Genomic DNA, 25,218 nt, shown 5'->3' on the forward strand with positions numbered 1-25,218 from the left:
GCGGGTGTTTTTGTTATTTGCAGAGCAAAATGTTCCACAGTATTTTGTTCTTTCTCTGTTAATTACACTTAACATATTTTGTTGTGGTTTATGTTATCAAGGATAGAGGCCATATAACTTCATGTCACAGTTTCCAGTGCCTGGCCAGTACTTGGCACAAAAATGATCATTTGTTGAGTAAAGAAGGTAGCGATGGGCTGGACTTTAAATAAAGAGTATTCCTTATAGAGGAAACAGTAAACTAAGATGGGAGATAGGAAAAACAGGCATGTTTATAAGTGACAAGCAGTAACTTAACATTGGCTGACGGGTAGTAGGATGGACAAGTAGGAAGTGAGACTGAGAAACATGCAACTAGCTAAGTGGGGAGAAGCCATTTTCGTGTTTGAGGACAGGCTTTCACGCTGATCTAAGCTGTGCTTTAGGAAGGTAAACTTTGACAGGTTGACACATAGACTGGAAAAAGGAGACAGGTGTTACTCATGAGATTAGCTATGTCAGTGACACTGGAAGAGAATGACAGAGTTGCCGATGTCAGGGAAGCAGAAGGCCTTAGAACTCCCAAGTGAGAGTCTTTTAACACAGCCATTTCACTCCGGTGTATTTAAGTAGTAAAGCATAGTATTTACCAGTCTTGTCACAATAGCACCTAAGTCTAGAGTGTTTCCATCAAGAAACAGAAAATATTTTTTGTGCATGAGACTTATAGTCAAATGAAATGTGCCGTCTTTTTTTTTTCTCTCCATGTCACAGTGGGCTCCCTTCAGAAGGGCAATTATTCCAGTCAATCTGGAATGATCCCTGGCTCTTGGCAACATAAAATGAAACTTCAGCTGATTCTCAAGTCATCAAAGGCCTATTATGTTTTGTCTGATGCTGCCATGAGTCTTCAGAAATATGGAAGAGCATTACGATACATTAAATTAGCTTTGCAAAGCCATGGTAAGCCACTATAAATGAATATGTTTAATAGGCACTGGGAAGAGAGAACAGAGAAGGCATCTGAATCACAGTGGAAGTTTACTCCTATTTTTCTAGTAAATCTTTATTTTAAAATAACTGTTTCCAATCCTGTGTGTGTTACCTTCTATTTTAGTTTCTGCTCAGTGGTTTAACATCTCTTTGCTTTGAACTACATGAAACCGTAATATGTATTGTTGGACATAAAATAAACAGAATAGATACAGTGCTACAAAGCGTTCAGCTGGTAACACAGTTTCTTCATATTTCCTATGATCATTAATTTTTTCTGCATTTGTGTTTTTTCTTCTTCCCTCCCTTTCTAAACAGATACTTATTGCTGCCTCTGCACCAATATGCTTTCCGAAGTGCTGCTGTTTCTCTCTCAATATTTGACACTTTGTGGTGATATCCAACTAATGCTGGCCCAGAATGCAAATAATAGAGCAGCACACCTTGAAGAGTTTCATTACCAAACAAAAGAAGACCAGGAGATCCTGCATAGCCTTCACAGAGAGTCCAGTTGCCAAGGTGTGCCACAGGCTTGGACCACGTGGTTCACAGTGGGACTGTGCAGTCTAGCTCATGCTTATTTGAGTATTCAGAAAAGGGATAGAAATATTAGAGTTTTGATATTTGCTCTGTATTTATTTATTTATTTTTTGAGATGGAGTTTCGCTCTTGTTGCCCAAGCTGGAGTGCAATGGCGCAATCTTGGCTCACTGAAACCTCCGCCTCCCGGGTTCAAGCGATTCTCCTGCCTCAGCCTCCCAAGTAGCTGGAATTACAGGCATGCACCACCATGCCCAGCTAGCCCACCTTGGCCTCCCAAGGTGCTGGGATTGCAGGTGTGAGCCACCACGCCTGGCCTGCTGTTTTATTCATTTCCCAATTTTAAGATTAAGCATGATCTTGTGTATTTGTATAAAATGGTTTTTAAGTATTTTATAATTACTGTTTATATAACTAGAACTAAATATAAAGTAAGATATGAAGACAGTTGTGTCAACTTTTTATTTTATTTTATTTATTTATTTTTTTGAGACACTGTCTTGCTCTGCCACCCCGGCTGGAGTGCAGTGGGGCAGTCTTGGCTCACTGCAGCCTCCACCTCCTGGGTTCAAGTGATCTTCCCATCTCAGTCTCCCAAGTAGCTGGGACTAGTACATGCGCCACTACACCTAGCTAATTTTTGTATTTTTGTTAGAGACAGAGTTTCACCATGTTGTCCCAGACTGGTCTCAAACTCCTCAACTCAAGCGATCCTCCCGCCTTGGCCTCCCAAAGTGCTGGGATTACAGGCATGAGCCACTGCGCCCAGCCTTGTGTCAGCTTTTTACACTCTTCTTTTCATGAGGTTCTTCTAGGTAACACTTGTAGTCAGCTAACAAAGCCATAGGTTTCCTTTTGAAAGGTATAACAGTTGGTGAAGGTGGTTAATTAACCTTCTGAGTGATTCCTTGGGCTGAAATAAAGTGATCAGTGTTTTTAAAGTTAGTTCATAGCCACCTGTCTTGCTGAATATGTCACTCTGTTTGGAATTGTCAGGCTTTAAAACTGGGAAGTAGAATAATCTTATTCGCAGCAGCGATATCCCTCCCTCTTACCTCAGCACAGTGTGTAAGCACGCTGCCATTAACACAGTGAATGAAGTAAAAGATGAGTCTTCTGAAGGTGCTTCTGTAATGTCTCATGGGGTTGTTTTATTACGCTCTTAAATTGTTATACTGAATATTACCTGATGTTTGCCTCCCAAAGTTTTAGACAATTCACAGCTGGAGGAGTATACTGGGGGAGAGGGAAAAATGTGTTATTTTCTAATAGTTTTGCCCTTTCTTCCCCTCTTTCCGTCTTTCTCAAATAATCATGTTTTAATAGATGTAGTAGGAAAGTCCTTGGTGTATTTTTACTACTCCCATCATAGCAATTTCAGTTAAATATTCTTTTTACTCCAGTCCCCACTAGATGGCATTTTTAATCTTCGAGGGCGTCTGTAGCAGCCTCCTCAGTGACTTAAAGTTAATATTGGCACATTATTTCAAGAACTATTTCCATTAGTTAAAAATAACAACTTTACTTCGTATTAGTGGACAACTTTAGGTCCATCCTAATAAACAAGTGTACCTGGGAAAACCTGGATCACAGAAATTGTTTGATATTCATAGGCAGGAAAATATTTTTATCCAACATTAATATCCCAAGAAATATAATTTTATAAATAAATAGATCTTTATTATGAAACTTAAATATTGTTGTATTGATTGAATCTTGGTATACTTACACTATATTGCATTTTTTATTACTTAGAATTTAGAATCTCAGGTTCATTTAGATACTGAGGAAGAAGGAATCACATGACTCGCATTGATGTATCCCGTTTTTCTTTTCAGGATTTGCATGGGCAACTGATTTGTCTACAGACTTAGAAAGTCAACTTTCTGTTAGTTGTAAATGTTATGAGGCTGCTAATGAAATCTTGCAGTTTAGTGACTTGAAAAGCCAAAATCCAGAACACTATGTACAAGTATTAAAGAGAATGGGTAACATTAGAAATGAAATTGGTGTGTTTTACATGAATCAGGCTGCTGCATTACAGAGTGAGAGAGTAGGTGAGTATCTCTTTAGATTCCTCTTTATTGCCTGTTCTCTCAGAAAATTATGCTAATTTTGTATGAGTCAAGCAAAGGACTGTGGCACTTGATTTTATATCATAAAGAGGTGCTCTATTAGAGAACCTCTTATTATTCTTAAGAAATAGAATTAGGAACACATGATTTTCCCTTGGAATTAATTATTTCAATGTTCTTCATTCTCACTTTTGTACTCACTCCATCTGATCAATTCAGAAGCAAATGGGACATCCAACCATGTGCCAGGCTGTATGTTGGATATGTAACTGGCTAAAATATGGTCCTCTCTTCGTGTTGGGAAGCTAGATAGGAACACAAAGCCTCAAAATGCTGTGCATGAGTACCGATGAAGTATAATGGGAGACTGGGGAAAGAAGACATTTATGGAGGTTATAAGTTAGAAGGCTTTTGGGAAAGTGTCGTTGAGCAGGGTGGTACAGGATGTGTAGAGCATCAGCCAGCAAATGTGAGGAAAGGAGGGCACTCCAGACCAAGGAGGCAGTGTGAGGAAGAAGCCAGGGATCTCAAAGGGTGCAAGTGTACGTTTAGAGGGAGCAAGAGGCCTGTGTGAGGAAGATGTGGGATAGTGGGTAAGTAAGATGTGGGATGGTGTAGTAAGATGTGGGAGTAAGATGTGAGATGGTGAGTCATTTGGGCCCATGTTGAATTTGAATTCACTATGGAGCGTATATGTGAAAGGTATAATTTGTAGTCAATTTGAAATGTGCTAAGAGCTGTAGGGCTAGTGAGACAGACTGAGAACCATTCACATAAAGGTAATAGTGGAAGCCGTGAGAATAGATGAGAATGTAAAGCCTGGGCACAGAGAACAGAAAGGGGCTGAAGTAGAACTGAGGTGAGCAGGTAAGCTGAACATCTGTGGGCCTTTGGTTTTGGTTTTGTTTTTTTTGTTCTTTTTTTTTGTTGGTTTTTTTTTTGTTTTTTTTTTTTTTAGAGAGAGGATCTTACTCTGTCGCCCAGGCTAGAATGCAGTGGCATAATCATAGCTTGCCACAGCCTCGAACTCCTGGGCTCAAGCAATCCTCTCACCTCAGCCTCCCAAGCAATTTTTAAAAATTTTTTTAGAGATGAAGTCTTGCTGTGTTGCCCAGGCTGGTCTCGGACTCCTGGCCTCAGGCAGTCCTCACGCTTTGGCTTCCCAAAGTTCTGGGATTACAGGCATGAGCCACTGCACCCAGCCTGTGTGCCTGTTGATCTGTGAATAATGCTTGGCACTTAGGGATACAAATGTTGCCCTCAAAGAGTTCATTGCTAGTGGGAGAACCTGTGCATTTACGGTGCATCTGGAGGGGGGCAGTCAGTGAGGGAGCCTGGAAAGTGATAGTCAGGAAGCTAGGGAAATTGAATACAACACAGGTTGTAATCTCTTCAAACTCCATGGGGACCACGCTTTTGGATCTTCACAAAATGGCGCTTTGTTCAGATGTTTTTCTTTGCTTATTTTAATATCATTTGATTAATAGTGAAGAGGGTTATACTTAAGTGTTGTACAGTAGACCCCACTTGTCCTTGGAGGATGTGTTCCAAGATCCCCAGTGGATGCCTGAAACTGGAGAGTTTTTCTGTGCTTTTTCCTATACATACATACCTGTGATGAAGTTTAATTTACAAATTAGGCACAGTAAGAGATTAACAGCATTTACAACAGTATGGCAGCATCGTTACTCTTGTGCTTTGGGACATTATTAAGTCAAAATAAGGGTTACTTGTACAAAAGCACAGCGATATCGTAACAGTCATCTGATAACCCAGACAGCTACTAAGTGACTAATGGGTGGGCCATGCATACAGCATGAATGTGCTGGACAAAGGGATGGTTCCCATCCTGGGTGAGGCAGAGCAGGATGGTGAGAGACTTCATTAAGCTATGTTAGTGAGCTGGGGCTGCTGTAATGAAATACCATAGACTAGCTAACATAACGAGAAATTTATTGTGTCATAGATCTGGAGACTGGAAGTTCAAGATCAAGGTGGCAGCAGCTTTTGATTCCTCTCATGCTTCTCCCTTGGCTTGCAGATAACCACCTTATCGCTGTGTCCACACAGGGCCTTCTCTCTGTGCATACCCCTGGAGTCCCTCCCTCTTTAAAAGGACACCAGTCATACTGGATTAGGACACCACCCTTACAATCTCATTTAATCTTAATTATGTCTTTAAAGGACCTGTCCTAAATACAGTCACATTCTAAGGAACTAGGGGTTAGGGCTTCAACATATGAACTCTGAGGGACACGTTTACTTTCATGTAACAGGCGTGGTGAGAGCAATGAGCCGCGGTTGACTGCAGGTGACTGGCTTGCCACCACACTCCTGTCACTGCCATCCTCCTCTTATCTCATCAAGAGACAGTGCTAGGGTTTACACTGATGTCTGCTTACACAGTTGTTTTCTTTCTTTCTCTGTAAAGTGAGCAAATCTGTGTCTGCTGCCGAGCAACAGTTGTGGAAAAAAAGCTTTTCTTGTTTTGAAAAGGGAATTCACAACTTTGAGTCAATTGAGGATGCCACAAATGCCGCCCTTTTATTATGTAACACGGGAAGACTCATGCGAATTTGTGCACAGGCGCACTGTGGTGCAGGTGATGAATTTAAACGTGAATTTTCACCAGAAGAAGGCTTATATTATAATAAGGTAACATATTCGCTTACATGTTGGGCCTCACCCATTCATACCTGTCATTTATTTACGTTTTGCCATTGTTTCACTAAAATATTACAAAACTAAAAATAATTAAACTGTGCTAATGGTACACCACCAGACAGATCATGAAAACACTTGGAACCTGGCCTAAGACTAGTAAGAATTGAGTATTGAAGATGACATGTGTTATTGGAAGGGAAAAGATGATTCTGCAAATGGTTTGTACAACGAGCATGAATGTCAAATGGATTAAAGATTGACATGGAGAAAGTGAAACTGTAAAAGTACTAGAAGAAAATATAGGTAGAGGCTTATATGATAGGTTATGGAAAGACTTTCCCAGCATGGCACAGTAAGCAGAAATCCTGGGTAAAAGTTGAATAAACTCAAATGTGTAAAAATAAAGTTCTAAAATGCACAAATGTGTAAAAAATAAAGATCTAAAAATGCTCAACAGAAACTGAAATTGAAAGCAAATCATAGAGATGAGAGGTTAATACACTCTTGCTATATAAAATAAGAATCATTGAAAATAAACCACCCAAAGAGAAAAAAGAGCGAATAACCTTGAACACAAAATGTACACATTTTTTAAAAAAAGTAAATGGCTAATATATATAAAAGAAAATTTTCAAAGTTTAGTTTTTATTTATTTATTTATTTATTATTATTTTTTTTTGAGGCAGAATCTCACTCCGTTGCCCAGGCTGAAGTGCAGTGGCACGGTCTCGGCTCACTGCAACCTCTGCCTCCTGGATTCAAGTGATTCTCTTGCCTCAGCCTCCTGAGTAGCTGAGACTACAGGCATGTTGCCGACACGCCTGTCTCATTTTGGCATTATAATATTTTTAGCAGAGATGAGGTTTTGCCATGTTGGCCAGGCTGGTCTCAAACTCCTGGCCTCAAAATTGAGTTTTATTTATTAGATTGCCAAATTTTATGACAAATGGTCACACCCACTGTTGGAGAGGGTACAAAGATATGAGCACTCATATCATGGAGTAATTGAAGCAATTTAAATGACATTAGTGAAGAATGTTGGTGGCATAAATTTTTAAATGAGTGACCTTTTTTGATTTTCTTTTTTAGATTTATATATACACAGAAAAGAGTGAATAAATAAACACCAGAAATGTAGAAATTATTGCTGGGTGATTTAAGTGTGGTTTTGTTTTTGGTTTCAATATAGTGGCCATGTATTTGAGGATTGGGGTAACAAGGTAGGAGGAGATACTTCTTTTTACAGTAAAATTTGGCAAGTTTTTAATCTGATTTACTAGTTATATAAACTGTAATTTTCATTTAGAAAGAAAAAAAGAAAACAAAGGAAACAAGTGCATCCTCATGCTCAGCCTGAGTCAGAAAGCAGCAGCACGGATTGGCTTCTTGTAGCCTTGAGATGGGAACACAGAGTGGTCTTCAGTCTACTCGGAATAACTTTCTTCATTGAAATATTTTCATTGACTTACTTTTTTCATTTCCTCATAATATTGTCCCTTTATTAATTATCCCAAAATTAAATTAACATCTGGGTAGTTGTGAAGTGTGTTTTATTTTAATGCAGTATTGGTATATGTTTAAGCTGAGTCAGAAATGTACACTGTTTTCTCCTTTGCAGGCTATTGATTACTATTTGAAAGCGCTAAGGTCATTGGGAACACGAGACATACACCCAGCTGTTTGGGATTCAGTGAACTGGGAATTGTCCACTACTTACTTTACTATGGCAACTCTACAGCAAGACTATGCTCCGTTATCTAGAAAAGCTCAGGAGCAGGTGATAATATTTGCTGGATTATAAAATAAGTTCTCAATCTAATTCCCTTGTTTAACAATATTTAGCATCTGTTGTCTTTTCCTTAATAAGCAGTATTTAAACGTTTTAAAAACTCCTACAGTCAGATTACGAGCTTATTTTTTTTCTCCCCCCTCAAAAAAAAAAAAAAAAACAGATTGAAAAAGAAGTCAGTGAGGCCATGATGAAGTCCCTAAAATACTGCGATGTGGATTCAGTGTCTGCTCGACAGCCCCTTTGTCAGTATCGAGCTGCAACCATCCATCACAGGCTGGCCTCCATGTACCACAGCTGTCTGAGGAATCAGGTATTGTCAGTCCAAGTTAAGTACAGTGCCCCATCAGTTTAAAAGCATTCTGGGTGCTTTTTGTTTTTGTTTTTGTTTTTTTAACATGGTCATATATGTCTTCCTTGACGTCCACTCAGGTGTACTGCTGTCCTAAATTTTCTGCTGTGTCTGTGCCTTTTTTGTGCTGTGCCACTTAAACAATATGTCTACGTTGTGCTCCATGTTGAGCATGGGAAAACGAATCCGCTGTTGGTGTTCTGTGGCTTACTCCCTGTCACTTAACATCGTGTTTTTGAGATACATCTGTGTTGGCACATGTAGCTGTTCATTTTCTCAGCTCAGTAGTCATTAAATGACTATATCGTAGTTTGTTTATCTAGTCTATGATTACTGAATTTTTGGGTTATTCCAGATTCCAGTTTGAGGCTATTAGAAATAATCTAGTGCCAGCAGTATTGTACATGAATCCTGGTGCCCAAATGCCTGTATTTCTGAGAATAATCTGAGGCCGAGGATAAAGGCACTTCCTTCCGAGAGATTGCTTGGCTTCTGCTGCGAGTCTTGGGCCTGTAGTTTCTCAGTGATGTTTTTTTGTTTGTTTTGTTGATTTTTTTCTCCCCTGTAAGGTAAGACTACTTACCTTACAGTCCCTTTGGCATGAATTTACTTCTGGGTTGCCTTTATCCTGAAAAGTATCTTTTGAGATACAGCTTAAACTGGAGAAGATTTTTTTTTTTTTTTTTTGAGACAGGGTCTCACTCTGTTGCCCAGACTGGAGTGCAGTGGCACGATCTCAGCTCACTGCAGCCTCCTCCTCCCAGGCCTCCCCACTCTTTTGCATATAGATATCTAGTTGTCCCAGCACCATTTGCTGAAAAGACTACTCCTCTGCTGAATTGTCTTGGCACCCTTAAGCTTGCTTTTGCCCTCAGGATATTAGGCCATCTGGGCAAACCTGAATTTTGGTTGAGGACTTCCTAAGGCGAAGTGGAAAGAAATCTTCTCCAGTTCATGCCTGTAATCCCAGCACTTTGGGAGCCGAGGTGGGTGGATCATTTGAGGTCAGGAGTTAGAGAGCAGCCTAGCCAACATGACAAAACCCCAGAATAAATTAAAAAATTAGCCAAGCGGTAGTGGCGGGTGCCTGCAATCCCAGCAACTTGGGAGGCTGAGGCAGGAGAATTGCTTGAGTTCAGGAGGTGGAGGTTGCAGTGAGCCAGGATTGCACCACTGTATCTCCAGCCTGGGCAACAGAGCGAGACCCTGTCTCAAAAAAAAAAAAAAAAAAAAAGAAAGGAAATGGATTAAAGAACTAAATATAAAAGCTAAAACTAATAAGACCTAGCAAGACCCACAGTGGGGGAAAAATAACTAAGAAGCACTTAGTGAAGCCTGAAGTAGTTACCGTGAAGGATTTGTTGCTTGTTTTGGTTTGGTTCTAGGTTGGTGATGAACACCTTAGGAAACAACACCGGGTGCTGGCAGATCTTCATTACAGCAAGGCCGCAAAGCTGTTCCAGCTGCTCAAAGATGCTCCCTGCGAACTGCTTAGAGTGCAGCTAGAGAGAGTAGCATTTGCTGAATTTCAGATGACTAGTAAGTCTTACTTTTCATTTCTCAGATATGTATGCATTGGCTTAGTGCTGGATTGTCTTAGAGTAAGACAGGCCTGTGAATCTAAATAATACTATTTTCTTTTTAATTTGCCCCATAGTTAATGACTTTGGGTAGAGAGGGGGAGAAATCACTACACTTTTTGAAGTGCTTTTTAAAACTTAGAGAAATGTATTAGATTATGTTCAGTGACTAGAAATATTGAGATAGGGCCCATGACCCCTAGTTTGGAAAAAAAAAAATGACAAATAAATTTAGACAGTTAAAGATTTCAATCAGCCAGGCACAGTGGCTCACGCTTGTAATCCCAGCAATTTGGGAGGCTGAGGCAGGCAGATCACCTGAGGTCAGGAGTTCAAGACCAACCTGGCCAACATAGTGAAACCCCGTCTCTACTAAAAATACAAAAATTGGCCGTGTGTGGTGGTGCAGGTCTGTAGTCCAAGCTACTTGAGGATGTTGAGGTGGGAGAATCACTTGAACCCAGGAGGCGGAGGTTGCAGTGAGCCAAGATCGTGCCACTGCACTCCAGCCTGGGTGATAAGAGCGAGACTGTGTCTCAAAAAACAAAAACAAAACAAAACAAAAAAAAGATTTAAATCGGCATGAGAAATTTGGGAATGGAGAGGCAACAGTAAAGGAGTAGTGGGCCCTATTGAACCCCTTAAACATAGAGCTGACCCTTGGATTGTGGTTCCAGAAAACAGACATTACTGTAGAGCCTGACCGAGGTCAAGATAAGTCGGGAGATAGAGAAGGGTGAAAGTGAGAATGCTTTCTTATGTTATTTTCCGTGGCATGGAGTAAGCAGATACTTTAGCCACTTAATGATTTTTCCTAAGTTCTCCCCCTCTCTCTCTTGCTCACCTATTCTCCTCTCCCGCAGATGAGTCTTTTGAGAAATATCTCCTGTGTGGTAAAGAAACAAGAAACAATTATTTGAAGTGCAGCAGTTCATTTAGTTTTTCAGTCTGCTGTAAAATAAGGTTAATACTTTAAATCTGTATGACTTAGTTTACATAATACAGTAGCCCCTGAAGGATGCATAAGAAACTGGTAACATTGTTCCCTCTGGGGAGGAAACCTGGAAGGCCAGGAGGAGGGGTTTCGCTGTATACCCGTTTGGACCTTGTAAATTTGGGGAATGTATTACCTATCTAAAACAGTTTCTAAAAATGGTTTTTTACTAAAATTAATTTTTTGCTGGCATATAACGCATGGCTAGATGTGTGGGACAGTCACCAGAATTAACAGTAGCTCTTTATGTGGGGAAGGTTTGGGGAGAGTGATCTTCAGTTTTCACTTGCACCTTTGAATATTCTGCCATGTTTGAATTCCTTAGAATGATCAAGCATCTTTGTTGTTGTTGGGGTTTTGTTTTGTTTTGTTTTGTTTTGTTTGAGACAGAGTCTTACCCTGTCCCCCAGGCTGGAGTGCAGTGGCATGGTCATGGCTCACTGCAACCTTGCCCATCTGGGCTCTAGGGATCCTCAGCCTCCGGAGTAGCTGAGACCACAAGTGCTAATTTTGGAATAATTGTTTGTAGAGACAGGGTCTCACTATGTTATAAACCCAGGCTGGTCTCAAACTCTTGAGCTCAAGCGATACTCCTGCCTCGGCCTCCCAAAGTGCTGGAAGATACTGGAACAAATTTGCTAAGATGATAAGTGTGTTTAATTCCCTCCTTTAAATGTTTTACTACTGTGAGTGCTTTAGAAAATAATGTAAATATTTTAGAGGGTTTTGTTAGCCAGGTTTGTGGGTTTTGTAAGCCAAGTTAATAAATGCTGTAGTTTGTGACACCTTTTATTCTAATTTTACCCAGTGTTTTTTTTTTTTCTAGTACATATGATTCAGATCTCCCTTCCTAGTGTCTATATTGTCTGGTCCTTGCCCCAACAACACTTTCATACATAAGCAATAGCTTGTCTTCCAGATGCCAAATCTATGCTGAAATCACATTTATCCATTGATTTTAAAGATAATAGGTTGTTTAGAAAGTGTGGGATTATACTTTAAAGGAAGAAGGCAACAGTTATTCTCTCCCCACCTGCAGAGTTGGGGAGTCCCTAAGACCACTTTCACTTCTCACACTAACTGCAAGTCTGTCGGCGGTCTCCAAGACCACCCTCGGGTTTGAGAATTTGCTAAAGGACTCACAGAACTCGCTGAAAGCTGTTCTGCTTACAGCTACAATTTCTCACAATGAAAGGATGTACATTAAAATCAGCCAAGGGAAGAGGCTCGGGAGGCAGAGTCCTGGAGAGTTCTAAGCGCGGAGCTCCCAGTTCCTCTGCCGCTGGAGTTACAGATAGTGCTGACTCACCCCGGCAGTGATGCATGACAGTACTCACCAAGTGTATAAATCAATACATGTACAACTAGGGAAGCTCACCCAAGCCTTGGTGTCCAGAATTTTCACTGGAACTTGGTCACATAGACATGGTTGACTGCCACGTGGCTGATCTTTGTCTCCAGTGCCTCCAGAGGTCAAGCTGTTACCTTGGGGCCCAAAGTCCCCACAGTAAATCCCATTGTTAGGCTATCCATTGTGACCCAAGGCCCCCCAGGTAAACAAAGGCATTCTTACTGGGCAGGACATTTCAAGGACTTAGTGATTACCTTCTGGGAGCCAAGGACAAAGACTAAACCTCTGTTTGTACAAGATTAATCCTCTACTGCACACCACTGCACACAATTGAGTTCTAGGAGAACAGGAGCAAAGGTGTACTGTAGTATCTGATAGCTGTAGAAAAATTGTATTTAGAAGGCTCTAGAATAAAACAAAACCTTGTTCATCTCGTCTGACTTCCTGCCTTTGAACAGAGATGTAATAAACTATTTTACAATTAGGACAACTGATACTAAGTGCTTATGTGACTTGACCACACAACTGGTAAATTGTGAGGTGGGCCTCGAGCCCCAGACTCTTTTCCGCTGGTCCCTTTTCCTAAGGCTCCTGTTCTGAAAAAGTGGCCTGTCTTGACAAAACCAAATGGTGAGGCAGGGAAACAATGATTATTTATTGCTTTGTCCAGACTTAGTATTTTTGTCAAGGGAATATTATTAAACAGAAGTTGGATTTAGAAGATTTAAGATTCTCATTAGCTTCCTTTATAGCATTTTGAAAGTCTGAATTTTCATTAATACATTAACATTAGATGGGTTTCTAGATTTATATTACAGAAATGAACATTTTGTATTTAAAACTTTAGGTCAGAATAGCAATGTTGGAAAGTTGAAAACACTATCTGGGGCTCTTAATATAATGGTGAGAACCGAGCACGCATTTCAGCTTATCCAGAAGGAGCTTATAGAAGAACTTGGCCAGGTAAATGGAGAAAATGACTGTCTTTGGTTTTTGTGTGTCTTAAGCTACATGGTGAATGTATATAGTGGGCATATTATATGTGTGTGTGTATGTGTATGTTTTATGTGTGTGTATATATACACACATGTACATATGTATGCTATGCACTAAAACGTTTTAACAGTGATTTGTTATATTTGCCTGGTATTCGTCTTTCTTTAATTTGCAAGTATTTTAAAATATTTTTAAGAATATATCTCAACAAGACCATAGTTAGCAAATTATAAAGTCTCTTAAGTTTTCTTGTTGCTGTTGGTAGGAATTTGTTTTGTTTTATGTTTTAAAAGAAAAGGGCTGTGCCCTCTTTTCTAATTTCCACTAGAATGGCTGGGAGCAGTTGAATGGTGAATGGGCCTAAGCAGGCTCCTCAGGAAGGAATTTCTCGTTTTCTGGGCATTCCAGCATTCATGTTACCTTCTGCTGTTGCTAAAAGCTTCCTGAAGCCCCCCATGGTGCACCCACCTATTGCTGTCCTAGCCCTGCTTGGTCAAATCCTGTGTGGTACCGTACATTTCTGCGTTGTGTCTAATGTTGGAAAGTCAGGATTAATTTCTTCTACAAAAGTGCCTACTTGGGCTGAGACATTTTAATCATGTGTTTTAGTCTATCAAAATGATCATAGGTGTGCTTTTTGTTCGTTTGTTTTGTTTAGGGTTAAAAATGTATTGGATGAATGAAACTGCAGTTCCATCACTTGATACGATATGAAACTACAGTTGTTGGGTAGCTCGAGTAAAATAACTTTGTGTTGTTTTTAGCCTAAGAGTGGTGACGCCGCTGTAGCTGCTGATGCTTCTCCTAGTCTCAATCGAGAAGAAGTGATGAAACTCCTCAGTATATTTGAGTCTCGGTTGTCATTTCTTCTCCTTCAGTCCATTAAACTGCTATCTTCAACTAAAAAGAAAACAAGGTAAATTAAGTGGTTATTTGTAGGAATTTCTTTCCCAGCACCCTACCTATAAAAATTTTCTCTACTAACATTATAAAGAAAAACTAGGGGCCAGGCGCGTTGGCTCACACCTGTAATCCCAGCACTTTGGGAGGCCGAGGCAGGCAGATCACTTGAGTTCAGGAGTTCGAGACCAGCCTGGCCAACATGGTGAAACCCCATCTCTACCAAAAATACAAAAACTAACCGGTGTGGTGGTAGGCGCCTGTTAATCCTAGCTACAGGGGAGGCTGAGGCACGAGAATCGCTTGAACCTAGGAGGTGGAGGTTGCAGCGAGCTGAGATCACACCACTGCACTGCAGCCTAGGCAACAGAGTGAGACTCCATCTCAAAAAAAAAAAAAAAAAGAAAGAAAAAATAGGTTGTATTCTCTCTTGTCTTCTATGTGGATAGTTCAGAATTTTAAGTGGTGTTCCTTCTTGACTTGTTAAACTAGGTAAGAACCGTCTCCACGAAGCCTTCTATGTATTGAAATTACAGAAAGAAAGAAATCTTGGTGCCTAAGGGCAAATACTCTGTTGTTAATGTTTAAATACTCTGTTGTTAATGTTTTCCTTGAGGGAGATGAATAACCCTGGAATGAAGATCTGCGTTTCTAGTGACGCTTCTGAATGTTGTCATTAATGGAGGGTCTCGACTGGAGTTTGATGCTCAGGGCCAAGTGCGCTGCAGAGTAGAGGACAGAACACAGAAGCAGGAGAGAAGAGCACACACCTCCGCAGAAATGTTCTAATGGCCCTGGGTCATCTTGTTACGCTTACATTCTTTTGCCAAAGTTTGTTATTTTGGCATTGATTTAATTTGAAATTTCAGTAGTAAATACTAGATCAGGAAAGTAATATAAATGATATGCCTTCCTTGTTTTTAAATATAAGTGCAATCTGGCCATATTACAAAATTTGGAAAACAGAAAAGGAAATGAAAGCCATTTATCCTAATACATCCATTGTTACCAATTATCTTATGTATATTTTACCAATTTATAATCTTAGGGTACAGGTCATTTTTGTCTGTTTATTTTTTTATGTTATATACAGTAAAATGGACTCTTTGTGGTGTATACTTCTTCAAACCTTGACAAATGCATGTAGATGTGTGCCTGCCGCCACAGTTATGACAGAAAACAGTTCCATCACTCCAAGAATTCCCTCCTGCTGTCCCCTTTGCAGTCAACCCTGCCCCTGCCCCCGCCCCCAGTTCCTCAGGATCTCAGGGAGAAAGTTTTCAGTCTTTTACCATTAAGCCTCATATCAGCTGTGGGGCTTTGTAGAGGCCTTTGTCAAGTTGAGGATGTTTTCTTCTATTCTGAATTTGCTAAGAGTGTTTTTATCATGAATGGATATTGAATTTGTGTCCAATGCTTTTATTACATTTATTGAGATGACCACATGGTTTCCCTTGTTTAGCCTTGTTTAGTGGATTACATTGATTCTTCAAATGTTAAACCAACTTTGCATTCCTGGGATAAATCCCAGTTTGTTGTGATGAAGTATTCTTTTTATGTATTACTGGATTCAGTTTGCTGACATTTTGTTGATAATTTTTGTGTCTATGCATAGGGGATAGTGGTCTACAGCTCACTTTTCTTATAATGGGTTTGTCTGGTTTGGGTATTAGAACAGTGCTGGCCTCATAAAGTCTGTGGGTTCATGTTCCCTTTTCTGTTTTCTGAAAGAGATTGTATAGAATTAGTACTATGTCTTCATTAAACATGTAGTAGAATTTACCAGTAAAACCATCTTAACCTGGAGTTTACTTTGTTGGAAGTTTTTAAACAGTGAGTTCAATTTCTTTTCATGGATACAGTATTACTCAGGCTGTCTTTTTCTTGAATAAACAAGGGTCCATCATCTAAATTGTCAAATGTATAGGTTCACAGTATCCCTTATTATCCTTTTAATGTCTAAGGGGGTTTGTGATGATAGCCCTTCTTTTAGTCCTGATATTGGTAATCCTTCTGTTTTTCTTGGTCATTCTAGCTAGAAGTTTTCGATTTTTTTTTTTCCAATCTTTTCAAAGAACCAACTTTTGGCTTGATTGACTGTTTCTTCCCCTCATTGTTTCTCTCTTTTAAATGTCATCAATTTGTGCCGTTCATTTCCTTCCTTCTACTTGTTTTGGACTTAATTTGCTCTTTTTCTAGTTTCTCAAGGTGGAAGCCTAGATTACTAATTTGAGACATTTTTCCTTTTTAATATAAGATTTGCTGCCAAAAATTTTCTTCTAAAGCACTGCTTTTGCTACATCTCATATATTTTTGTATATTTTCGTTTTCATTTGTTTCAAAATAATATTTGATATCCTGAGACTTCTCCTTTGACCCATTTGTTTTTTGAAGTGTGCTGTTTAGTTTCTACATATTGGGACTTGTTAGCTATCTTTCGATATTGCTTGCTAGTTGAATTCTGTTATGTGCTGAGACCATAACTGTGTGTGTTCTCTTCTTTCACATTTGCGTAGATTTGTTTTATGGCCTAGAATATGGTTTATCTTGGCACATGTTCCATGTGTACTTGAAAAATCTGTGTGTCCTGCTGTTTGGGGTAAAGCATTGTGTAAACATCAATTAGGTTAACCGTGTTCATAGTATTGTTCAGGTCTTCTATATTCTCACTGAATTTCTGTCTACTGCTATCATTTTACTGAGCGAGGAGTGTTGAAGTCTCCAGCTGTGCATGTGGATTTATCTGTTTCTCCTCTCAGCACTGTCAGTTTTGTTACTTGTGTTTTTGAAGCTCTCTTAGGTACACACACGTAGGATTGTGATACCTGGGAGAACTGACCTCCTTATTGCTACAGATGTCCCTCTTTGATAATATAGCTACTCAACATTCTTTTGGTTAATGTCTTTTTCTGTGTATGTCTTTTATATTAAAATTGGGTTTCCTATAGGTGGCAATAGTTGGGTCTTGCTTTTTATTTTTTATTTACTTATTTTTATGTTTAGCTTTTTTGAGACAAGGTCTCACTCTGTCATTCAGGCTGGAGTACAGTGGCATGATCATAGCTCACTGCAGCCTCAACCTCCTGGGCTCAAGCAATCCCCCACCTCAGCCTTTCAGAGTAGCTGGGACCACAGGTGTGCCCCACCACACCCAGCTAATTTTTTAATTTTTTGTAGAGATGGGGTCTTGCCATGTTGCCCAGGCTGGTCTCAAACTCCTGGGTCAAGCAGTCCACCTTCCCCAGACTCCCAAAGTGCTGGGATTACAAGTATGAGCCACTGCACCTGGCCCAAGGGTCTTGCTTTTTAAATCCAGTCTTACAATTGGTGTCTCTAGACCATTCACATTTAATATGATTCTTTCTCTGCCTTCTGTTAATTATTTTCTGTGATTCCATTTTATTTCACTGTTGATTTATTATGTGCCACTTTTTAATTATTTTGGCAGTTGACCTAGGATTTTGCAGTATACATTGTTAATCTTTCATGAGAGGCCACCTTCAAGTAATATGATACTGCTTTACATGTACTGTAAAGACCTTCTAACAGTAGACTCCCAATTCCTTCCTCCCGTCTTTTGTACTGTTATTATACGTTTTACTTGTACGTATGTTAATAAACACATAATATGCTGCTACTAGTTTTTACCTTATACAGTTATCTTTAAGAGCAATTAAAGGGAACAGGAAAGTTTATTTACCTTCATTTATTCCATTTCAGTACTCTTAACCTTTTTGTGTAGGTTTCTGTCTAGCATCATATTCCTTCTGCCTGAAAAACTTTTAGCATTTAGCATTTGTAGGTGTGCTAGCAATGAATTCTATCTTTTCAATTGAGAGAGTTTTTATTCCTTTTTCAGTCTTGGAAGATCTTTGAGCAGAGTATAGAATTCTGGGTTAACAGTCCTTTTCATTCAGTACTTTAAAGATGTCACTTCATTGTCTCTGGCCTGCGTGTTTTCTGACCAGAAGCCAGCTGTGTTTCCTACTTTTGTTCATCTGTTAGAAATGCATCTTCCTTGCCTGTAGGCGCCCCACCCCCCAGCAGTTTGACTATGATAGGCTTGGGTGTGTCGTGATGGCTTTTACCCCTGGCTTCAGCATTTTTCTTTCTTCTGTTCCATTCTCTCTCCTCCTCTGTAGCCCGTTATACCTATGTTAGACTGTTTGATGTTGTTCCACAGCTCTTGGATATTCTGTTCTGGTTTTTTTGACGCCATTATTTCCTTTTTGTGATTTTGTCTGGATAATTTCTATTGAACTGTCTTCAAGTTCATGGATTCCTTACTTGGTTTTGTGTCATCTACAGTTGAACTTTTTGAAGGCTTTCTTTGTCTCTGTTACAATGTTCCTCATTTCTAGCAATTGCCCTGGGTTCATGCTTACAGTTCCAGCTCTCTGCTGAAATCACCAGTCTGACCTTGCGTGGCATCCGCCTTGTCCGTTAGTGTCTTGAACATACTGATTATAGTCCTTTTAAATTCCTATGAGATAGTTGCACCATCTGTGCCATCATTAGCTGGCTCTGCCGATTGGAAGTGTGCTGTGTTTCCTGGCCTCCCGTGTGTGGTTTGTTGAGAACTGGGCCTTATGCGTGACAGTGGCCAAGGGAAATGATTTGTTTGCCTGGAATTTTCTGTACTTTCCCCTGCTACGGCTTTAGTGTGGGAAGTGGAATTCATTTTTCTAGCCTGGAGTTGAGCTGTGGTTGAGATTTTTTTTATTGCGATGGTTACCTTCCGTGTACCACAGGCTTCAAGTTTTCCTAGCAGTCCTCATGTGTAGGGTGGAGCAGATCTGCAGAAGGTGATTCTTAGTGTCTTCTCTACCTTCAGCTCTAGGTCTTTCTTTTGTTTTGCACCTTAGAGAAGGTCTGTCTTTACACTCTCACAGTTCTCCAGCCATATTCCACTGTCACTGGTCCATCGGTGCCTTTTCGCCTGTTTGGGAGGGAGCAGGGAGTTAGCAAGGACTCCATAGTTGTTTAAACCTCAGTCTAGGCAGACATTCGTGTCCCTGAGTCTCAGGAGTGTGGCCTTCCCACTGCTCCTGCACCCCCGCCTAACCCTTCAGATTGTTTTTTCTGTTCCCTTCCCCTCTCTTCATTGACTTTAACCGATGCCCTAAGGTTGACAGGGTTCATTGTCAACAAGCCCCATTGAGGCTTATGTTTCATAGAGGAGAAGGGCCCAGGTGGGGTTGCCGGTCCCTCCCATAGCAGCTGCTGTTACCCTGTCACAGGTCTACACCAGGAGGGTCACTCTGTCAGGATTCTCACTGGTCTTTTATGTGGGCATTTGGTGAGGTCCTTGGAGAAAAGCCAGTAAGATGTGAACCCCCTGACTCCACAGAGGCCCTACACTTTCTCACCAGCCTCACTGGGCCCCCACCAACTCATTCACTACTTTACCTAAATGCTTACTGGCATCTGGCTGCATCTGCCACGGGTAAGGAAGGACTGTCCTTTCTCTCCCCTGCATCAGCCTGTCTCTCCTTAGATTGCAGGCTAGTTGGCTGCCCCACCTCTCTCATGGATTTAAGAAGAGTCATGACCTTGTAGTTTGCCCTGCTTGTGCCAGAGACTTTTTCCAGTTCTGCACCATGAATAGAAAATTCTTTCAATAATTGCCTTTGGACTAAGCACCATGGCTCACACCTGTGATCCCAGCTATTTGGGAGACTGAGGCAGGAGAATTACATGAACCCAGGAGTTCAAGGCCACAGCAAGCTATGATGGCACCACTTCACTCCAGCCTGGGAGACAGAGCAAAACCCATATCTTTAAAAAAAAAAAGAAAAAAGTTGCTTTTGAATAATTCTCTATAGTCTAAGGAGAGCTTTTATTTGGTTGTGTGTTTTTTTGTTTTTTTTTTTTTTGAGACAGAGTCTCACTCTGTCACCCAGGCTGGAGTGCAGTGACGCAATCTCGGCTCACTGCAAGCTCCGCCTCCTGGGTTCATGCCATTCTCCTGCCTCAGCTTCCCAAGTAGCTGGGACTACAGGCGCCCGCCACCACGCCCGGCTAATTTTTTGTATTTTTAGTAGAGACGGGGTTTCACTGTGTTAGCCAGGATGGTCTCAATCTTCTGACCTCATGATCTGCCCACCTCAGCCTCCCAAAGTGCTGGGATTACAGGCGTGAGCCACCACGCCCAGCCTTATTTGGTTATTAATCCACAGTGTCTGCACCATATCCTGGTTGTGGTACACAGCAGCGGGTGTTGATACACTCACTGTAATTTAGCAGAGACATCCATCTTTCTGAAGAGCCGTAAGGCAGAGCAGATAGTGCATATAGTAACAAGGCTTGGAAAGAATTCCTGCCTTTTTCTAACTGCAGTGGGTAAAGTTTTTAAATTTGTATTGGTTTCCACAAGATAGCAATATAAATATATGATACGTGAGAAAAAGTGATTCATTGATTTTTCACAAGTCAATCATTTGAGTAATTGGTAATAGGTAATAGTTTCAGTTTTATCTTTTATAACTGTAACAGTCATATGTATGACCTAAGTAATTTTTATTTTAATGGAAGGTTTTCTAAGCTTCTGTTTATTTAGGTTATTAATATTCTGCTGAAAACTATTTTAATCTAAAGTTTTCATGCATGATGCATACAATCTTATTTAGCTGATTTATATTGATTTTAAGGTTTATTAAACTGTTAAATATGATACTGTGTTAATAAAGTAAACACTTTGACAAGTTTCAAAACAAAAATATTAATTACTAAGTCAGTGACTATTTCATTTTTCACTGATGTGCAAATTAAAACATCTATAATTTTATTGTTAAGAGGAAAATATCCTCTGCCACAGGCTTAGTTGTTTCACAGTGAATACATGAACATTCTCTTTTGCAATACAGAGGGAAATCAGAATGAGACCTAAAGAAAGAAAATGCAGTCAGCCCTCTGTATCCAAGGATCCTGCATCCACAGATTCAACCAACCACAGATTGAAAATATTAAATAAATAAAAAATAATACAAATTTAAAAAGCAATATAGTATAACAACTTTATATGGCATCAACATTGTATTAGGTATTATAAGTCATCTAGAGTTGATTTAAAGTATATAGGAAGATGTACGCAGCCTAAATGCAAATGCTACACCATTTTATATCAGGGCCTCCAGCCTCCTCAGGTTTTGGTTTCCTGGAGGGTCCTGGAACCAATCCTCCACAGATACTGAGAGGCCATGTTAAATAAATTTTTGTTTTATTTTTTGACTACTGCTTTTTCCACTTCATGCCCTCTGGCAAAAAAATAAACAAGGCTTAATAATTAAAATCTTAAGTTTATTAGATTCCTATAGAATTAGAGTGAAAGATGCATTTTACTTGTTTAAAAAAAATTTTGTTTTCATTTTCAGGTGATGCAGGCATTTCATCATCATACGACAACTGCATTGGCATTGACCTGCTAGAAATTCTAGCAGTAGCAGTTTGTTAGGCCAAAGGTTTTTTCTGTTTTCTTTTTGAATTTAGAATTTACTTTTCTACTGTGTTTTAATATTCATTGCTTTCACAGATCCAGGCCTCTTGACATTTTGGTGACTGTGATGTTTAATATAATGAAATACCATAAAAAGTAGAAGTAATCTCTGAAGATTCAGGGAGCTCTCTGCTGCAGTGCTAAGAACAGATCCTTCGGATTCATGGGTTGTTCCCATTAGATGTGTACATTTAATATTTGGTTAAGATTAGTAAAAAGGGAGATGAAAGAATGTAAGAAAAAGCCTGTGAGATGATGGAGCCCTCGGAATAGGGGTCATAGGTCAGTGAAACTGCTGATAAGAGTGCATTAAAGAAGGCATGATTTGTAGAAATTGGAAGATGATGATTTAAGATTCAGAGTTATGGTTAGGACAAATCAAAAGATTTTAAGTTTATGATCCCTGCAGCCATCAGTTATCTTTAGGCACCCAACTATTAATAAAATGACGGTGTGATGTCATTGTCCACAAAGAATAATTCATCTTTCAAATGCCTTTTCTAATTGTTAAGTGCTAATGCCTTGATTACTGTCAGAGTAATTTAAATTTTCTATAAGGTTATCAAAGGTTTTGTGACTGTTAACTCCCGCAAAACTAAAATATAGCCAATCTTAGGCCCAGATTACAGATAGGGAATGCATTTGGAACAGTCACTTTTGCTGTGCTGTGGTTGTTGGGGGAAGGCAGGAGGAGATTTGCCTGATAAAATAAGTGGGAATTGGAGGGGAGAAATGTCTAAAGGCAGCGATGGGGATCCTGTGGAGGAGGAATGGAGCCAGGAATAAAAGAAAGGGGAATTCCTGGGGAAGGGAGCTCTGCACTGCTGGCTGCTTTCTGGCAAGCCTGACTGGCAAGCCCTTGGGTGAAGGGAGAAAATTTGTACCCCGAAGAGGTGAAAGAGCATAGCATTTGAAATTGGAAAACATGACATTTTGACCTTAATCCAAACTATTAACCCTTCTGGGCCTTAGGCCTGTCTGAGGGGACGGGATTATTGTAAGACTCAGATGTGGTCATGGACACTGTAAAGAGTTGTGGAATTGTTACCTGTTATCTGGTTATGTGAGCCAGGGGTCTCCACCTGGATTCATTAAAAAAAAAAAGATGCGAGATATGAACTGCCATGTAATTACTAGTCTTTATTTCCAGTAGTAACAAAAATAGAATTCACCGATCCATCATAAGGGGTAAATGTTTTCAGGACAAACTGTAAACTGAAACAGTTTTAAGGTAGAGTACTGTCTAGTACTCTTCAGCTGAGGGGCAGTCTTCACACAGAATTGCACTGACATTTTTAGAGTAAACTGAGATGCAGCAGTTCTTGTAGCTCAGGAATCCATGTTTAAATCCTAGGTAGTTCTAGCTCTAGAGATGGTAGTACAACAGTGGCTTTAGATGTGTGTTTGTGACACAGGAAGGCGCTTAGGCCGAGCTTGAGGAACAGAGGAAATACTGCATAGCTCCTTCTGTGCCCCCGGCCGGCTCCACTGTGTTTTCTTCATGGCCGTCCGTCTGTCACTGTCTTTACTGTGGTTTCCCCCAGTGCCTCCCTCCCGTCCCCCAAACTCCTACCTCAATAGGATGCAAATTCCATAAGGCAGGGGCTGCTTTTTGCTTGTTTTGTTCTCTGTCAAGAGCAATTCCTAGTACATAATAGGCATTCAAATATTTATAAAAGGAATGAGTACTGGATTTCACTGATGTACTGAAATAAATGTGTAGAAACAGGCCCGTGAGCAATAGGTAAAAGAAGGCAGGTCTGAACCTGGCAGGAGAGGAACGCCTGCTGCTCTGTGAAGAGTGACTGTTGGGCTGTCACTGTCTGGTTTTCTGGACCTCTGAATTGTCGGTAGGCATTGCTGGTCCCTTACCTGTCTCTTTTTCTTTTTTAACCCTAGCAATAACATGGAAGATGACGCAGTTCTCAAAACCAACAAGCACATTTACTCCCAGCTTTTGAGAGCAACTGCAAATAAAACTGCGACTCTTCTGGAAAGAATCAATGTTATCATCCACCTGCTGGGCCAGCTTGCCGCCGGCAGTGCAGCGAGCAGCAATGCCGTTCAGTGACTGCACAGAGCCGTGTCCCAGACACGCTGTCAGTGCCTTCAACACGGAGCCGGTTTGTTCATTCGGTGCTTTGTTTCATTAAATAATAGGGAAATATCCATTTAAAACAGGTATATCAGTGGAAACACAGAGTTATTTTAAGTGACAGACAAATTACGGTTGAGTTCTGTGGCCTCTTCACTTGAACTGCTAACATCAGAATCAAACTTAAAGCTTCCACTATTTATTTCTTTGAGAAGTACATAGTACCTCAATATTAACAGACTTGCTGTGATGCAGTTACACTTTCACATATTTTTGAAGTATGTCAAGCTACATGGGTCTAAGATGTGATTATTTTGGATAAAATGTTACTTTGGTCAAGAGAACTTTTATCCAAATGACATTACAGGTTCAGGTGGGTTAAGGAGACTTCCTGTACATCTACAGTGTTTCCTTTTAAATTGTCCAGAAAAAAGGTGTGTTCTTCATAAGCTTCAGTGTGGGATTTTTCAGAGACTAGCTGTTGTGCAATTTGCTGTATTTAATGCATGTTCTGAAAGGATTCACTTTTGACTTTATATGACAGTTGATCAAGAACAGGTACTACCCCTTTTTTTCATTTTAAACTTGAAACTGTGAATAAGGTAAGAAAACTATTTTGAATAAATAAACTATTTATTTAAAATGTCTTTGTATTTTTCCAATTTCCATTCTTCACATTGAGTTTTGGTTTGAACTCAGTCTAAAATTAATAAACTTTACAAAGCAAAGCTCAAAACATTAAAAGTAAAATTCTGCTCTCCACTAAATTCTCCCTAGAATATTTTACTTATTGCTGCTGCTACATGGCTCTTGTGCAGTTACACACGAACATCCCCTGTTCTTTGTAATGGCTATAGTGCACAAGGCTGTTTTCATTCATAATCCATATTTTCAATTTCAAGACAGTGTAACAGATAAAACAGGCTCTTTCGAGGTGAGGTAAAGGTCTGGACTTCTGTGCCTGACACCATTGTGGGTAGGTCTGCTGCGTAGGCCTGGGGGCAGGTGCACTGGAGATTCAGCCAGCTCCCTGCGGGCCCTTCACGGTGGCCAGAACCCCCTCCCACACCAGCCAGACCTCTGAAGGAATTCCAACTGTACTAGAAAACTGTCTAGAAGACCTAGTTTTAATCTGAATTTTTACAGAGCTATGATGTAAAAGAGACTTCTTTCTCTTTTACAGAGATTTTAGGTGTTTTCATTGGCTGAGATTTTTTTGTTTGTTTTGAGACAGGGTCTCACTGTCACCCAGGCTGGAGTGCAGTGGCACAATCTCAGCTTACTGCAACCTCTGCCTCCCAGGCTTAAGGGATCCTCCTATCTCAGCCTCCCAAGTAGCTGTGACTACAGGTGTGCGCCACCACGCCTGGCTAATTTTTTGTATTTTTAATAGAGACAGGGTTTTGCCATGTTGC

At 40.1% G+C, this 25,218-nt stretch overlaps 1 protein-coding gene across 4 annotated transcripts in view; it reads left to right on the forward strand.

The window, feature by feature from the left end:
• Positions 1 to 24,450, forward strand: part of EDRF1 (erythroid differentiation regulatory factor 1) — a 44,451-nt gene extending 20,001 nt beyond the window's left edge. For all 4 annotated transcript variants that reach the window (XM_054436474.2, XM_054436476.2, XM_063670393.1 and 1 more), the window contains 10 exons: positions 754 to 942; positions 1,291 to 1,491; positions 3,351 to 3,569; positions 6,019 to 6,242; positions 7,870 to 8,028; positions 8,204 to 8,353; positions 9,778 to 9,931; positions 13,165 to 13,280; positions 14,078 to 14,229; positions 23,608 to 24,450. In XM_054436474.2, coding sequence (XP_054292449.1) covers positions 754 to 942; positions 1,291 to 1,491; positions 3,351 to 3,569; positions 6,019 to 6,242; positions 7,870 to 8,028; positions 8,204 to 8,353; positions 9,778 to 9,931; positions 13,165 to 13,280; positions 14,078 to 14,229; positions 23,608 to 23,779 — 1,736 coding nt within the window. In that variant the 3' untranslated portion in view covers positions 23,780 to 24,450. The remainder of the gene's footprint in view (positions 1 to 753; positions 943 to 1,290; positions 1,492 to 3,350; positions 3,570 to 6,018; positions 6,243 to 7,869; positions 8,029 to 8,203; positions 8,354 to 9,777; positions 9,932 to 13,164; positions 13,281 to 14,077; positions 14,230 to 23,607) is intronic.
• Positions 24,451 to 25,218: the final 768 nt, after the last annotated feature.

Source organism: Pongo pygmaeus, chromosome 8 (genome assembly GCF_028885625.2).
Source record: "Pongo pygmaeus isolate AG05252 chromosome 8, NHGRI_mPonPyg2-v2.0_pri, whole genome shotgun sequence".
NCBI classification, from domain to species: domain Eukaryota; kingdom Metazoa; phylum Chordata; class Mammalia; order Primates; family Hominidae; genus Pongo; species Pongo pygmaeus.